The sequence below is a fragment of the Gymnoscopelus braueri genome, assembly GCF_963280865.1.
Source record: "Gymnoscopelus braueri genome assembly, chromosome: 9".
Classification (NCBI taxonomy): Eukaryota; Metazoa; Chordata; class Actinopteri; order Myctophiformes; family Myctophidae; genus Gymnoscopelus; species Gymnoscopelus braueri.
The window spans coordinates 26,417,460-26,436,019 of record NC_137610.1 but is presented as its reverse complement, the minus strand read 5'-3'; the positions used below and the strand labels follow the sequence as shown (position 1 = coordinate 26,436,019).

General features: G+C 44.1%; 1 protein-coding gene across 1 annotated transcript in view; it reads right to left on the bottom strand.

The window, feature by feature from the left end:
* Window positions 1-1,729: 1,729 nt before the first annotated feature.
* LOC308091513 (SITS-binding protein) overlaps window positions 1,730-18,560 on the bottom strand; it is a 38,579-nt gene continuing 21,748 nt past the window's right edge. The window contains exons 5-10 of the mRNA XM_080437172.1: window positions 13,162-13,359; window positions 12,778-13,046; window positions 11,837-11,973; window positions 9,629-9,750; window positions 5,049-5,228; window positions 1,730-4,580 (exon numbers count right to left, since the gene is read on the bottom strand). Of these exons, the coding sequence (XP_080293298.1) occupies window positions 4,407-4,580; window positions 5,049-5,228; window positions 9,629-9,750; window positions 11,837-11,973; window positions 12,778-13,046; window positions 13,162-13,359 (1,080 nt within the window). The 3' untranslated portion in view covers window positions 1,730-4,406. The remainder of the gene's footprint in view (window positions 4,581-5,048; window positions 5,229-9,628; window positions 9,751-11,836; window positions 11,974-12,777; window positions 13,047-13,161; window positions 13,360-18,560) is intronic.

Below are 18,560 nucleotides of genomic sequence, written 5' to 3'. Positions count from 1 at the left end.
GAGACGTTAGTCGTCAACATGCTTACACGGATGTTACGGTCAGGGGCTTTTCTGTGTGCCAAATCTTCCTCCCAACTAAACAAGGACACAAACTGAGATGATTCGTCTTTGGTGCAAAAGGAGAAAGGCTGAGAGCTGGTGCACATCTGGATTCTATTTCTTTGAAGCAATGACACCAGATCCAGGTTATTATAGTTAAACTAACAAACTAACAAAAACTAGAATTGACAAAACATTTGAGTAACTCAAATGAAAATAAAAACGAGGCTTTACACAACAACAACAAAAAGATAACTAACTGAAACTGCAATTTGTGTTTCGAGAAAATGTCCTCAGTCTTTGTCAATATTAGACTTAGGCCCTGTCCGAAACCGCATACTAACAGTATGCCAAATTACTTTTTAGTATATCCGAAAGCTTAGTAGCTACTAAATAGTATGTGAGATTCATACTACATTCTGGCCCTGTCCGAAATCACATGCAAACATACTATTTAGTACAAATTACTTGTTAGTATGTCTGAGCTTATATGTGACATGCATACTAAATTCAGGCAATTTTGTAGTATTCAACAGTGGACACTATGTACAGTATATGTATGTCCGAAGTGAGGAGCCTACTGCTTAGTACATACGAAACAGTAGGCTGAAAATAGCATACTGTGTAGTACTAGTTAGTTAGTATGTACATTAGTATGTGGTTACGGACGCAACCTGAGACTTTTGCTACTTTTTCTCTTTTTATATTAATGTTATATTATCAATAAAATCTTGGCGTTTTGCCAATTATTTGGGGGTCCACTTGTAATATCCTCATGGCCCAACAGTGGGACCCGGCCCACTGGTTGGGAATCACTGGGTTAGAGTAGCCTACTGTAATAGTCTTTTCTCAGGCCTTCCCAAAAAAGCTCTTATAGGCAGCTACAGCTCATTCAGAATGCCGCCAGTGTTCTAACAAAGACTCGGAATGAAATCAGAACAGACACCAGTTCTCTGGTCTCTACATTGGCTGCCAGTGTGTTGTATATACAACTGGCCTCAAAACAATGTTTCTTGTCTACAAATAACGTAGCGGTTTAGGGCCAAAGGAACCATTTTAAGGAACCCCATAAATCTCAGAATTACAGACTATAAGGATCCATTTGGAACCCCCTCAAGGAAGGAACCCAGAAAACCAGTTCAGTGGCCTTATGGTTAGAGTGTCCGCCATGAGGTGGGGGGTCGGGTTCAATCCCCGTCATACCAAATACCAGGTCATACCAAAGACTATAAATATGGGACAGTTGGTTCTAGTGCTACTTACTTACAATGAACCCAGAGGGTCCCTGGACTCCACTTTGAGAACCACTGGCTTAGGTCATCAGGTCCTGGTCTGCAAAACGCACGCACGCACGCACGCACGCACGCACGCACGCACGCACGCACGCACGCACGCACGCACGCACGCACGCACGCACGCACGCACGCACGCACGCACGCACGCACGCACACACACACACACACACACACACACACACACACACACACACACACACACACACACACACACACACACACCCACCTACTGTATATACATCCAATATACACAATAATACCACAATTGAACTGCTCAACGTGACATATTAGCATTAACTATAAGTGATTCAAGAAACCGTTAAGAAAAATGTAAACTTTATTGCAACATTGTCAATTCTAAGGTCTCTGAATTACAGGAGAGAAGAACACTTGTAATGGCACAGTCATTGTAATATGTACATTGCTGATACTGCAATTATTGGACAGTCGCTGTCCAGGATTTAAGGGTAGGACACAGAGGCACACAGCGTGATGCTTTTCTCACAGCGTTCGGTTAGAAGCAGAAGCATTGGGGGCTAGGAAAGCTCTTTCCACGACATCACAGTTTGTCCATTGTACATTCAGCTCTAGGAGAGATTAAAGGAACAATTCACCGATTTCAAACTTTTCTTTTACATAATTGGTCCTCACTGATACTCAATATAAGATGGCACAATGTCTGTCTATTCACTATGGACAGTTCAGAAACCTGCCTTTGAGTGACATCATTGATGGGGATTCCGAGCTAATAGAAACTACAGCCTTTCTCTTCCTGGAAAGTTACTTTTCAATGCTGAAATATAAACTATCGTTATTGCATTAATAAAAACATTTAACAAAGGTTTGAAATGTCCAAACCTGCCTACCGATGATGTAGCTGGTTTATGAACTGTCCACAGTCCTCCTCTGAGACACAGAGTGAGTAGACAGAAATGGTGTCATCTTATAATGAGCGTTAGTGATGACCAATTATATGAAGATAGGTTGAAAATGGGTGAAGTGCTCCTTTAAGGCTTCGTTCATACGCCATTGTACGACGGTGTCGCTCAACGAAAATAGCCAATCTACAGCACAAGAGCAGTGGTTCCTCAACCCTTTTTTTTTTTTCAAGCGCCCCCCATAACTCAGAGAGTGTACAAATGCAACCGAATGGACGATTAAGGTTTCAATCGGTTCCATTTATATACTCTCCGAGTTACAGACCAGTAAGGGTGCAATTACAATCCCCTAAAAGGAACCCTGAGGGATCCCTGGACCCCACTTTGAGAACCACTGTACAAGAGGTTCTAGATGTCTATTTTCAGCATGCGCCACCAGCGTATGGCGAAGTATAAGTCAGGCTTAAGACGTTGAGGTGTCCACAGCACGCTGCGTTTCACTAAGACATTTGGTGATTTGATAAGCTTCAGTAGACCTGAGTTTACAGTTACAGTACAGTAACAATCATTAGATCAAAGTTATACAATCAATTAGTGCTAAATTAAAGTATCCATATAGAATAAGTGATGGGGGGGGGCAGGTCCCAAATCAGTACAACAGACACAAGAGACTCTGTTAAATAAGCAGAATGAACTATCTGGGTTATGGAACATGGTACATATTGAGTAACCTTTCTCTCTAGATGGTGTGAGACAATTATATGATTTTTTTAATGTACATAGATCTTCTATCAAGCCATTGCAAACTAGTGTGCTCAGACATTCTGCTAGGAAAGAACCAATAGAAGTGACTGTGAATTAGCACACAGTCCAATGGATGAGGGGTATGATTTCCACATTTTACTTAACCATATTGACCTTGCTCTTTCACGCTTTCATAAAAAAAAATTGTAAAACAAATCTCATAAATAGCAGATCTGCAAGTCCACAGCACGTCACATCACGGCGCGTTGAGAGCTAGTAGATCGGCTAATGGTACTTTGTAGGGCGTTAAGTGGTTAACCCCTTCTCTCAAACTGAGGAAGCCTGCAATAGATAATTGAGACAAAACAGCATCATTCTTCCCGAGGTGCGGAGCGCCCTGTGTCAAATCTACATCCCCCCTATGTGGTGCCATCTTTCTTTAGAACTTCCTTTGGCAATCATGAAAGAGCACATCAACACAATTATCAAAAGAGAGCAAGTAAAAAAAAAGAAAAGAAACATTAACAGGCTATAAAAAGCACTTAAGACAGCAGGCTAGTAAGAGGTTAAAATCTAATGGATGAACTCTTATACACTACCATGCCACCTTACCATGGCAGCAAGTCCCTTGGGATCTACAGTACTAAAGGGTCTTTCACACCTGTCCAATAGAGTGGTGAGGTATGTCGGCGATCTAAGTTGCTTTACTATTTTGAGAATAAGTGCTAAGAGGATGATGGGGTGTCATATCTGGTGACGATTGAATAGTAGAGCGATGAGAAACTGAGCTTGAGGTACATTTCACGATGCATCAGCCCTTTGGCATGATAAGTTCAAGTACAGCAAAATGTACAGTACCAAGGTGCGTCAGTCCCCTTCAAACGAAGCTTTCTGGAAGGCATTTTCTTCCAAAAAGCATTTGCCTCTGAAAAAAAGCCCTTATCAAACATCTTCTGTCCTTCTTTTAATCTTCATTTGGTCTTCTTGATAGATTCATAGATTCTGTTTAAGTGAAAAAGGGTCTTGCTTTGTTCTCCAATATCAGGGCAACCAGCAGCAATGAAACATTTAAAGACTGTAGAAATGCAGTATGTAAACACACAGGTTTCTCCATAAGTGACATACAAAAAAAATAACGAGTTATAAGGTCCGGAAACAAATCAGCCAAGAGGTAACACTGATTAACATTCTTTTTCTTTTTCTTTTTAAAAAAGGAAGAAAAAAAAGTCTCAAAGAAAAAAATACAAATTCTTTTGAATTGTAAAGTGCAAGTATAAAAAATATCTCTCTACTTCTAATATCAAGATGGCCTCTTGAGACACGGTCCATGGTCTCTCTTGTGGAAAAAGTGCAAGTTGAGAACAGCACGGAAAAAAACAAAAAAAGAACAATAGGATTCCAAACAGTAACGGGACGATTCAGGTGACTTTGCAGATGAAAGTCATGTGACTCAGCTCCTCCGTAAGAAGACGGCCACCTCGTCCAGGGCCACGGGGTAGTCCTCTAACAGCGTGCCCCCGTCAAACACCTGCTCGTTCCGGCTGTCCAGCCACTGGAAGCCCCCGTCGGGTAGATAGATGTCCCTCCTCACCGCCCCTCTTTCTAACACCGGAGCAACCAGGACCTGGAGAGCAGCGACAACAACGTGCATGTTAGGTTCAGATCATGGCAGTGATGACGTGATTATGATAAGATGAGATAAATGTTTAATGATTCTTTGAGGGAAAACACAGACACACACACACACACACACACACACACACACACACACACACACACACACACACACACACACACACACACACACACACACACACACACACACACACACACACACACACACACATGTATATGAATGAATGAACGATTGAATGAATGCATGAATATATATCGCTATGCATCTATCGCCAGTGAATATATGAATGGATATACATAGTGTATAGTCCATCAACAGTGAATATAAGAATGAATATATACGGAACAAGAAGTCAAGTTGCAGCTGCGGCGGGGTTCATATGTCAGACGACAAGTATACCGGACCCTGACAGAAAGGAACTCAAAGCCATCCCACTTAGAAAATCCATTAAGTCACCTCGTCTCCAATGAGGAACTGGTCATCTATAGTGAAGGTCACAGGGTCGTCAGGGCTGAGCCACCACAGTGGCCGGTAGATTGGGTGTCCCTTCTCCTGCCACTCCTCCGCAAACCTCTCTATCAAGGGAACCACAAACTCCTGGTGGCGAGCGATGTACACCCGTGTCAGGTTTAGCACCTATACACAACACCACAAGAGAGGACAGAATCAGTCAGAGTTAATCAGAGTTAATTTCTTTGACTAAAACTATGACGAAAAAATTTCAACTACCTTTTTTTCCCTTGACGAAAACTAAATGGAAACTAAATAAAAACTAGGCTATTATGACAAAAACTATGACTAAATATATTATCAATTTTATCCACAAATAAAGAACTCACCATTGACCTGTACAGTACTGATTAGAGAAGTGAATGACCCAGAGAATTGCTTATCTTAGTTCGTAAATTAAAAGATTGATTCACATGCTGAATGAGTGTAAAGTTTCACTGTCCTCAATTTAAAACAATGCATTATAATTTGGGTCAACTGAATCAGCTGTAGATTAGTCTACTAAAATCTTATGATATTTAGACTAAAACTAGACTTGTAGTTTTGATTTTTTTCTTCTTCTTTTTTTGTGAAAGTGGTTGAGTGTGCCTGTGGGTTTTTATAAATATTGAACTAGTGAAAAGTATTAACAAGAGCTTGTGACTAAATAACTACAACATTGGATCAATTTTTCACCCCATTTCCTGAAAAGTAACCGTTTTGGACAAGGTTTCCACCCGACAGCGACGATCCTTAAAACGAATTGAAATCCACAAGTCCTGTTGCTTGGAAGGTAACAGGAGTTTACCAACTGATCCAGCTTTATATGGGATGTTTATACTGTATCTGCACACTCTTTGCACGTTTTCATTCATAAACTTTATTGCGTGCTTTATTGATATCCTGCCACACATTATTTCAACAAATCTAGACCAAGTGGAGTAACTGAGACCGTCCAACAATCATAAAAAAAGAAAGCCTTTCCTAAACTAAATTATCTGCCATAAGATTTTCCATCGCAAGAATAATATACAGTAGACAGTGCCGTCTGCTGAATACATTTCCAATGCCATCTCTCCTCTCATTCAGACAGGAAGAGCACTTTGACGCTGTCGGCTGGAAACCTTGTATGTCCAAAGCAGTTTCTTTTCAGGAAATGGAAATAATAACCTGTGTTCCAATGGATCCAATGTAGTTATTATTTAGTCACGAGCTCTTGTTAATACTGTACTTTTATATTTGTAAAACCCAAAGACATAATTTAACCACGTTCAATTTCAATTTTTAAAAAGGTCACAAATAGCAAAAATAGAAGATCTACAAGCTTCAAGACGCATTGCATCGCAACACAGTGTGAGCTTGTACATCTGCTATTTTACCACATTCGTGGTACTTTTGAAAAGTTGAATTATGGAGATACAAGGTTTCTGCCCGACAGCGACGACTTCATTGTTTGACTTTAGCGGTTAACACTGTCCAAGTCTTTCTCCTGTGTGCCTGTGGCCAGACTACTTCAGCATTCCTCGAAGGGTCACTTCCTCCCAGTGTCCCAGGACAAAAACAAAAACCCGACCACATCTATAAAAATAAAAAACATATTTTTATGAGTGGAGAATTGAGAACATTTGTAGGAATGAGTTTGGAATCCCATCCCCGACTATGAGCGGATCTCGGTCTAATTGAGAAGCCAGGCATACAGTACATGTGTGGGTTTGTGGGTTTTTGTCCGGTTGGGCCCAGCCAGGGTCACTTGCCGTGCACATTCTGGACGCGAAGAAGGTGCCACGGCTAAAACACTATTACTGTACACTGACTGCAAAACTGTGATAACGCTGTTTATCACATGGAAACCCAAACTGTAATATAAAGTAATACAGTAATTACAAACTACTAATCCCGATGCATTGCTGTATTGAATTTAGACATTTTAGAATTCATACGTTTTTAAACAAGAAATTCAAAGATTTTCCAGAACAGTTTTAGTGATACGATGTGATCTGAGCTTCTAGATCTGCTATTCTCACGATATTTGAAATAGGGCTTAAGTGATTAATTCATAGAGTTCAACATTTGTCTTTGAAATGTCATGGAGTGGATGTCATAAGCATCCAAAAATGCAAACGCTCAAGTAAAGTACAGATACTCAAGTAGAAGTACTTAGTTACGGTCTCTGTCTCGTTTCATCTCGGGTTTAACAAGTTGAAGGCCACGCAAGAGACGAAAATGGAAAAACATTGCTGCTGACTGTCAAACGCATAGCCGTCCAAAAGCGGCTTACTTTCATCTTTTGTCACGCAACACAAGTCACTACCAATAATATTCTCTTGCCTCACTCTTGTCGAAATGGAAAAAGCAGTTGCCTCCCCCCCCCCCCACACACACACACACATCCTCCTCCCTGTCACACTTGTCAATTACGCATGGAAATCTTAATTGCCATAATAAAGTCCTTTTCCAAGATTTGTCCTCAAATTCATTATCATTCCTGCCGAAGTGGCTCGATCTCGCCGTCACAGCCCGAGCATGAGTGTGAGTCATAAATCTGGGAGGAGGGGGCTGTAATTCAGACCAGATGGACTCTCTTAACCACAGGTGATGTTGGGAGAGAGGCCAAGCAATCACTCCTATTGAGGGATGGAGAAGGGATGGATGGGAGGGAGAGGGAGGGGGCGGGAGGTGCTTTAGAAGGGAAAAAATAGCCCTCGCCATCGAGTGCCTGTCCGTTGGACAACCTGAACCATGGGCTACTCGTGGTCAAACGTTACGTAGCATACGTGACCAGACACCCCAAGGACGTGGCATCGTTTTTGTGAGGTAGGTTAGGGTTAAGGTAGCTTCATTCCTTTCCACAATTCCGCTCCTATTATTTATTCATTTAATCCATTAAGACCGGGAACGCATCACTTTAGATGTCTTTGGCTATTCAAAAATAGCCGAGTGCCGCACTTGTAGATCTGCTATTTTAGAAAAATCGTAAACATTAAGCGCACATCTATGCAGAAGGAGCGAGTGCATTCTCCGGCAGCGCCAACAGCCGCGGAACGTCCGCGGAACTTCCGGTGGAGGAGCGGCAGCTCCCGGCAGTGACTGCCGGCGGTGGAGCGGCGGAGCAGCGGAACTGCCGCGGAAACTGCCGGTGGAGGAGCGGCATTCGCGGAACTGCCGGTGGAGGAGCGGCAGTCAACTTCTTTTTCCGCCGATAAAGTATAGTTTTGGACCGTGACGGAGGCGCGCCGAATTAGCAGACCTTGAGGCCAAGGAGTCGCGCCCGAGCGCCTCCAGGCGCGAGTGCCCGCGACGACCGGCCGATGGTCTGCTATTCGACTAAGCGCCGTCCGAGTTATGTACCGATAGGCACAGAATCGTAAATAATATTGGTGGGGACTGCGTTACACAAACGCAGCACACTCCCAAAGCTGACGCCACCGGCAGCTCCAGCCGCCGCCGCCGCCGCCGCCACCGGCAGCAGCCGCTGCCGGAAAATGCACTCGCTGTCCCTCCATCTATGAATATATATATTTTTAAAGCGAACATTTTAAACTCAAATCTTTGCTTCTGGGGGTCCCTGGAACAAAATGTTTTGAGATGGGGGTCCGCGGCCAAATACTTATAATTTTGGGGGTCCTTGACATGAAAACGTTTGAGCACCACTGATATAGAAACATACGTTTTTTTTTCCAAAAATAATGTGATGCATGTCCAGAGCTCTAGCTCCAATACCCCCAGCAGGGGAGGGACAGGGCCAGCGTTTGCGTAATACCCACCTGAGGACATGCACCGCTCACAAACACACTGGCTGGCTGAGTAAGGACCATGGGAAACATTTCAGCAAGTGACCTTCAGTCTTGCGCTTGTGTGACGTCTTCTTCACTCAGGCTCTTCTGTCAATAAACAGCTCTCATACCTTACTGTACGCAACACACTTCTCTGTGGGACGCTGGCACCTCTGGAGGACATGTAATGGGCAGGATTCCCTCAACGCTTCACCTGATCTCTCCCTCCACTGCAGGAGCTATTTTCGAATGCATTCCTACCGCCTTAATCAGCATTATGCAACAACAGCATGTGACTCTGTCTCCGCACGGTTGTAATTCCATCTGAAGGGCCGTTCAGACCAACACGGTGACTATAACTATAACGATAACGATACGAGCGTCCACACTGATGAATGATACGTTCTGTAAACAGTGGCACAAACGCGCCGCTAAGTCCAGCTGTGTGTGAACCTGTGTCCGAGCCATAGGTCAGAGCCCACACGGAGGGGGGAGAGAGAGAGAGAGAGATACACAGAGAGAGAGAGAGAGAGAGATTTGAAAGTTCTGTGGTGCTGAAAGACTCATGACTAGGATATATGGATAATCTGACCAACCAAACCAAAAGTATTAACACGAGCTGTGACAAAAATAATAACAAAGTTCCTTTAGAACGGTTTTGGACATACAAGGTTTCCACCCGACAGCGCCGATATGTTGATGAGTTTAATAATGGAAAAAGGTGAGGAAGTGTAAGGGTGTTTTATGAGGTGCCAGTGTAGTCATGTACTGTACCTGCTCCTCTCCACAGGCCCAGGGTGGCGTGTGGAAAGTGATGACAGGGAGGAAGGCTGCGAGCTCCATCCAACGAATGAACAACTCTTCATCTGTCACAAGCTCACCGGACAGAGACCCACCTGCAGAGAGAGAGAGAGACAGAGACAGAGACAGAGACGAGACGGAGACAGAGAGAGAGAGAGCATTACTAAGCATTACAAAACATTTCCCTCTACAAAAAAATGGCGAAAATCACCAATCTATCAGCTCACATGTCCAAGCGTTGGCTGTAGATGGGCTATTTCCGCAGAATGTTCGCCCCCCCCAGAATAGGGACACAAATGTGGTTAAGATTTGAATGGCTGTTGTTGCACCATGCACACCCTAAACCAGTGTTTGCTCAATCTGTGGGCCGGAACCCCCAGGGAGATCCCCACATGATTTTGGGGGGGGGTCCCCAGATGACAGTGAAGCGACAATTAAGGACTTTTAAGAGCTTTTTAATACCTATAACGCATCGCAACGGCTATTTTCAGTGCTTGTCAGGGTGGGGGGTCCCAAGTTCAAATATGATTATTTTGGGGGGTCCCCAGTTCAAATATGATTATTTTGGGGGGTCGTGGCCTGAAAAGGTTGAGAACCACTGCGCCTAAACCACAATGGCTGATGGATGAAGTGCATTGGCATGACATCCACTAGTCTCTAATGTATCATGTTAGTGGGAGTGTGATTTTATCAGGCCATCCATCCAGCCTGTCAGCTCCCTGTTTTCTCCACATCAAAGTAAATAGTTGTCTCACATGCGTGGCCTGCCCTGGCCCGGCTCTGGTCTGCCATTACAGGAATCTGGAATATTACAGGAATACACTGCATGTTGAGCCAACGTCTCACCTTTCTGACCAAAAAGTCAAAGGTGTGCTGTTTTTGCAACACAATGTAATGATTGATGATGAATGCCGTTTTAAATCGCATCTCTGATCCACAACTCCGCTTCCGCCAATATTTTCTTTGCACCGCAGTGGTTCTCAACCTGTGGGGCAGGGCCCACTGGTGGGGCGTGAGGATATTGCAAGTGGACCCCCAAATAATTGGCAAAACACAAAGATTTTATTGATATAACATTAATTATTATGGTTATGGTATTTCTTCTTTAAAACGTTAAAGAAAGTTTTCGTTGTGACACTGCAGAACAGTTACTTAAAGTATACTACGTTAGTTCCATTGATCTAAGCCGGAACACTATCGATTGACTGATCATAACATGCTCTGTAAATGCATAAGGCCCACCCATCTGACCATTTAACACGTGTTAAGAGGTCAGATGGGTGGGCCGCGAACGCTTTTGAGATTTCCAAGGCTGTCCTTGACTGAAGAAATTCTTAGTCGACTAATAGTCATGGGCATTCGCAGACTAATCGGCTAGTTGATTTAATCACCAAATCTGTAAAAATTGTGTTTGATGCACACACTCACGCAGAGAGCAGCCTTTTCAGGTTGATGAGGTTGAGAACTGAACATTCTAATGCTGATCTCACCATGACTCGGCTATTGCAAGTTATAGACAGGCAAAATTAAAGGGTTATATCCATAGACAGTAAAAAAAAATGGACAAAGCCACACCATTGGTTTCTACAGACCGGAAAGGAAGCCGATTGTTGAGGAATTTCAAATCCGCCATCTTTCTATATCACGTCATATTGCGTCATATCCTGCGCAATGCAACCAGACCAATATTGGTTGAGTAGCTTGTCAATCAAGAGCGGGGGCGGGGATTCCGGGGAATGAATGCTATTGGTTGTGTAGCTTGTCAATCAAATCATCCCGGCCCTCCTAGAGCATACCCTACTTTATCGTACATTTTGAAATAAATGGGACCATAATTTACCAAAACGCATATCATGATGATTGAAAGAAGACTTTAATCTAGCGACTGGAAGCGAAATGGCCTGTAGCTAAACTACAGGCCATTCATATGAACTGTAACTTCAACTCACTTCCTATATAGACTCAATTTACAACTCTCAAGCTGGCCCCTTGGTTATATCTAGAGTTTACAACAAATGTGGATGGACAAAAGCATTAGAAAATGATGAAAGTAGTACTTATGTGGTCTGAATAGACTAGAGGGGCTATCATAAATACTTATATTCCTAGAGAGTATATAGGTCATTGACCCACCACTCCTAGTCACACTGAGAAAGTCATCCATATAGGCTGTGGTATTACCTACTGCATCGGGAATGAGGAAGTTGTATCCCAGCAGGCTGTGGTGCAGCAGGGATGGAATGAGGCCCTTCAGGCCCATGGAGCTCCAGTCAGACTGGACAGGGCTCATCCTTACAAACACAGGCTTGTGGCTCGACCTGGTGGTACATGTCATCAATAGAACAATTAGTAGCCCACTCACCAAAATCCTAGATCTTATTATACATGTTTTTATCCCTTTTTTTCTCCCCTATTTAGTCGTTATGCCAATTGATTCCTCCCCACACACATTTGTGCGTTGTCAATGCTGCGACAACGCACAGGTGCCGCCCCAGCCCGTAGGAACACGTGCAGTGATGAATATCACCCTCCCCCGAACACGGGCCAAATGTGTTTGTATTGTATGTAATCACTCGACAAAGCCGGATGCACCACTGGTGGATCCAGAGTGATCATTTTACATTGACAAATAAATTCACTGTTAAATGTACTGGCTGATGTCTCTTAAATAAAAGTTTCATAATGTTTCAATCTACAACCAACAGCAGAGTGGATCCATTTGCTATCTTGTAGAATCTACAATGTAGTTTATGAAGTGTGCTTCCAGACCATGCAAACAAGATCAAATGTTTGTTTTAACAACACTTGTTTCTCAACGTCGGGTTCAGGGACCACCACAGGTCCAAATGGACCCTTACATGTCTGTAACTCTGAGAGTTACGGACCCAAATGGACCCCATTTTGTTTAACACTGTGGATGTTACAGTTGTAGGTTGGGGTCCCAGAGATAACACATTGTACACTCTCTGAGTCCATTTGGATCACTGGTGGTCCCCGAACCCGATGTTGAGAACCAGTGCTTTAAAGGGATAGTTCACCCCAAAAAGATTCTATCGATTAGTCACCCCATGGACACTTGAATTCATGAATATGTTTCTCCGCCACAGGTCCCATTATCATACCGTGTCCCTGCGGTCACGATCGCAGAGTCACCAATCCTGGAGGCCAGGTCTGCCAGCAGGCCGATGTAGTGGTCTCCGCCGAGGGCGCCGGGCGCTCGCGGGGCCCGCTCCTCCAGCGGCTTGCCCTCGCCCCCCTCCAGGAGGATGTACTCCATGCCCAGGCGGGCCTGCAGGGCGCCCACTTGGTCCAGGAACCAGCCCACCGCCGCTGGGTTGCTGATGTTCAGCTTCACGCAGAACCTCCCCCGCCACTGGCTCAGCACAGGCACCTGAGGCAGCAGAAAGGGAAAGTAACTATCAGTTTGGGAACCCCTAGCTTCAGGTCCACTAAACCAACCCCGGTTCCCCAGAGCAGGTTGAGGGTTGTGTGGGCAGCGCTCTCACCGGGTGTCCCTGGGGGCCGGAGGGGAGGCTGAGCCAGTGGGCCTCGGTGCCTTCCAGCATGGAGGTGTGGAACTGCGTGCTGTCCACGCTCAGGAAAGGGGACAGGGTGACGGAAATGTTAAGAAGCTTGACAAGTGGGAGGTCCCTGGTCTGTCTGTTGGACATCCCTCTTCTCCTGCTGTTGAGGTAGTCATGGTCCTGCAGAGACAGAGGACAATGATCACACTGATGAGTTTTGTTTACCTGTAATGTGTGTGTTGTTGTTTTTTAAATAAATATTCTTTGAAGTTTGAAAATTGAAGGATGGACCAGGAGGAAGTGGTGCTGTTCCAGAACATTCAAGGTTTTATTTTGCAAACAGGAGCTCACACAAGACACATCAACTCTACCAAGAACGCTCGTTCTTGATAGAAAAAGCTGTAGACAAAGACTAGATCAAGTGAATAGTGAAAACATAAGCGAAAAGAATGTGCAACTTCCTCTAGCATACATTACACAATCATTGACCTCACACATGAACATGAATGTGATTACATGTTCTGGCTATCCTCTCAAACCGCACAAAGAATCTCTCAGCATCCTTCTCGGTTCTGAACTACTGGAGGCTTGAGCTCGGTGGATTATCAGGCCTCTGATAATCCATGGTATGGGCTGTCGTGGTGGAGACGAGGGGGATAAGGTTGGGGTTGAGTCTGTGTCTGTTGCACCAGAAGCTGTTCAGACTTGGGTACAGCCGGGTGTTGGAAGAGAATATTATTATTTTTAGAGAATATTGTCCAGTCTTGTATAGACACTGACTGCATCTGGTCTTTTATCTGTCTGATCTCATAGGTTGGGTATTTATAGTGTGCCACCCCATCCAGTTATTACTCTGGCCTCGGGCGCAGCCCGAAGAAAGAGGGAAAAAAAGAGAAAAACATAGAAGACAAAGAAGACAACAAGACAAGAAACCCAGTCACAGCCAGTCAGTCACAATAGGTGGGAGTAGAAACTAAACAAACACGCACAACCCACAAGACAACAAGTGAACCTAGGAGTCCTCTACAGTGAAAAGGTGGGTCTTTAGCATGCATTTAAAAGTTCCAGGGGTGGGGCCAGATTTGATGCTCAAAGGGAGTTTGTTCCACAACGTCAGTGCCAACACTGCCCGTCCTTACTGTGTTAGAGACCATGGAGTCATCAAATACAACTGACAGTCAGATCTGAGTGATCTGGAGCTGCAAAATGTGTCTAAAAGTTCCACAATATAGGCAGGTGCAAGAAGAACGTTACAGGCTTTGAACACAAACAGAAGAATCTTTAATGTCCCTCTACGCTTCACTTGGAGCCAATGGAGAGAAACTGATGGGATGTGCTCTCTTAGCTTGGTGCCTGTCACAAGCCTGGCAGCAGCATTTTGGATTAGCTGCAGACGTTTGAGAGCCCCAGCGAGTCCAGCATAGAGGATGTTGCAGTAGTCTGGTTAAACATTTCTTCAGTTTGTTTAGAGTGACGCAGAAAGTTCCTCATCTCTTCCAAAAAGCTGGTATCAACAGGTGGTGCCATTGGAGTACTCACTGTAGCCCTCTTTTGGTCGCAATGGTCCGTCTTCACTTGTTTTGGCAGATCCTGGAGAACGGGAATATCAGATGGATCGGGAACTGTGGCAACAGCCCCTTTAACTGGAGGCCCCAACTCCATGCTCCACTCAGGCCGAAAACGTTCTTGTCTCCCCTGTTCAACTGGGTTCAGCCTGGTAACCCGGCCTCTTCCACTACCACCTGTCATCTGGTCTACTTTCCTTCACAGATCTCCAATTCACACCATCCCACCACTGCCAAACAACCATAACTCATTTTGACTACATGATGAAAATAAAAGGAAACAACACAGTCTAAGTTGTACAGTTTAGATTATGTAAATAATAGCTAAGTAGGGTGTTTATAAAATAAAAAAAACATAAAAAGTTTTAATATGGAGATATGTGGTTTCTTCCGGACAGCAACGATACTGTTGCTAAACAATATGACCTCTGTTAAAACCATTTAACTGAAATGATCATCCTCCGGTACTTATAAAGTTGAAGGTGGGCAGAGATTTCAGATTATATAACTCTGGAACAAAACGTCCCATGACCAAATACCTCCGTTAACCCCGGAAGATCATGGTGAGGTGGGTCAACTAGGACACATTATGCAATTGCTAAGATGTTCTTTTTCTTGACAATACACTTTTGTCTTGCCTTTGAGTTGAGACCTGGACACTTTATTCTGTTTCTCTTTAAACCTCATGAGACCTAGCGTCCCTGTTCTCCGTTCTGTAGCCAACATTCTGCAAAACATAATCGCAGTTAAAGGTAAAGTGTCTTGCTCAGGGACACCTTGACACATTTCCGGGCTGGGAATGGAGCCTTGGACCTTCTGCTTCCCAGGCGGCTCTCTACCCATTCAGCTATGGCTGTCTGCTCCCTATAAATATAGTGTTTAAGTGGTAAAAAAAAAGAAAAAGAAAAAAGAAGAAAAGTTTATTAAATGCATGTACAAATGCACACAAAAAACTGCCCGGTAACAGACAAAAAAAACTTCCCGGTTACAGACAGACACAATGATGAGCTAGCTGCTAGTCAGATGCTTTCCATTTGGATTTTTATCTCTGTTGGCCCGTTGCAGCGTGGATACGCAGCGTCTCTGTAATAAGGCTAGAAACATGGAAAACCTATTTATATCCCAACGTTCTACGGCTGAAATACTAATATGGAAACTAGAAAGGAAAGTTCCCAGCGAGTGACTGATAATTCAGCAGGAATTGCGTTTACAGTGGATCATTGTTGCCATTCACACGTCTAACGGTGCCATACGCTTTGTGGTGCGTGCGTTTCCACGCAGCACTTCACGCTTGGCTTGTTCTGTACAGTAATTAGCGCAGGAGACTGTGCCACACAGCGCCACAGAAACTGCAATTTTATACCTTTGATCTCCAATTCTCTAGCATTGACCAGCTCAGTGGCCTTGTGGTTAGAGTCTCCGCCCTGATTTTGGGAGGTCCGGGTTCAATCCCCCAGTCGGGTCATACCGAAGACTATAAAAATGGGACCCAATGCCTCCCTATTTCGCACTCAGCATCAAAGGTAAGTCCCTGCAAAATACTAGTGTCATGTCCAGGGGGTGTACGTGTACATCATGTGACATACTAGCATCATGTCCAGGGGTGTACGTGTCGTGTACATCATGTCCTGTACTTGTACATCAAGCAGCTTCACGCTACAGAAACAGGATAGGCTCCTGGCCAGTGGCCTATAGGCTATAGGCAAGGCTTACTATACTGCCCTGCCAAGCTAAAGAGCAGTAACTACGAAAACAAAAAACACTGAAAAATGGGATTCAAAGTGATTCAACTGGTCAGCCAAATGAGATATCGGCATATAAGTGATATTACACTAATTGTACATCTGTTCTTGAGGTAATTGTTTACCTCTCAAAATCACGAAGGCTAATTTGACTTTTGGGATACACAAATAAGTCGGTGTGTCCAAAAACGTAGTTACTGCACTTTGGCTTGGCAGGGCAGTATACATTAACCACTTAACCAAATGGACCCTAGCATCTCTTTGAGAGAGTGAACATTCAAGCAAAAATAACAGATCTACAAGCTCACGATGCGTCACAACGCAAACAAGGTATTGTTCTGATGACATTTCCCCACTTAGTGATTGTTAATTGATTGCCACCTGTATATTGTCTAAAGCAGTGGTGCTCAAACAGGACCCCCATAACTCTGACAGTGTACAAAAGAGTTACCGGACCCGTAAGGGTCCATTTGGGAGCCCCTCCTCAAAGAACCCAGAGGGTCCCGGGACCCCACTTTGAGAACCACTGGTCTAAAGGTGTGTGCGTTGCATTCACCTCACACACCCCGATGAAAGCACTGCATGCTGAAACGTTGGTGCTAAGGATGAGTGTGTGACTTCCATACTGTATATCATTCACAGTTTGCACCTCTTTGGGGCGAATGCCCACCCTTATAGAATTTTAATTATACCTTTGATCTGCCATAAAACCTGAAAACTCCTAATCCTCTCACTCACTCACTCTCCTTCTCTGTCGTTCTCACTCACACAGACAAACACCTACAGTAGAGTACAGAACTGATCGTGGGAACCTACAAGTGGTGCATGTGATTACTGAGAACTGCTGACTCTAAATGTTTTGATGGCCAGAGTACGCAGAGCACCCCTCCCTCTCTCTCTCTCTCTCTCTCTCTCTCTCTCTCTCTCTCTCTCTCTCTCTCCTGGATATGTCTCAGGGCAGATCACACAGCACTGAGATGCCGGTGTCAGTTTCACCTGAACTAGTTAGTCTTGGCTGGGCGCCCCTTGTATCTCATCCCACCCTATATTTTCCTATGCCACTTAACTGCCCAACGGCAGCCATGAGATCTGTTAAGAGAGGAGACTCCGGCTGCTCTTCTCACGGCCATGTTTGTTTTTTCAAATGAATATCATCACATTGTATTGAATCAGATCCATTTGACGGCTATAGAGTTACCAGGGAGTGCCCAATAACATTCGAAGTGGTTACATAAAAGTCAACTTTAGAATGATCCGTGCGGGCAACACTGCATGGATAAAAGGGAGTCTCTGACTGGCTTGTTTCACTACATTTTGATCTGGAATGATAGATAAATTATTACATAGTTACTGTAGATGGGTAGATGAGTCAAAGTATAGATACTCCTGGTCAAATATTGCTCAACTGCAAGTGAAAATAGCAGATCTACAGGGTTAGGGTTAGGGTTGTAGACATTTAAAAGAAAGTACACCACTCAAGTAAATGTACTGTACTTCGTTACTGTCCACCACTGTTCATTACTTTAACATTGATAGGCACAGCACTGCTATTGTCTGTTGTGTTCATTGTGTTCAATGTTCATTCTATACATTTCAAGGATTTGAATGATTGAATTATACGAGACATCAGCAGACAAACATAACAGGAGTTGATATCATAATCTGTAAACACTGAACACTGTCATACAAATTGTAAAAACTGGTCAATTCATACAATACTGTGGTCTGAGCTTTTTAGCTTTTTAGCAGGGTGATAAAGACCTCTGCCAAGAGGTTTCCTTTCTTTTATTAGCCAACCTGTCTTCTCTCCCTTACACAGTAAAAATCCTCAGTGTTAATTTAACTCCGAATGTACACTCTGGGAGTTAAATGATCACTCAGGATGTATCCTGCACTCCTCCAGCTCTCTGGAGATCCATTTAGCCTTTCATCTGTGTCCATAACCAGTACTGAGCCCCTGACCGGTGAACAGCCCACCACACAGCCCACATGGGGAGAGCCACTGGATCCCACTACACAGCCCACATGGGGAGAGCCACTGGATGGATCCCACTACACAGCCCACATGGGGAGA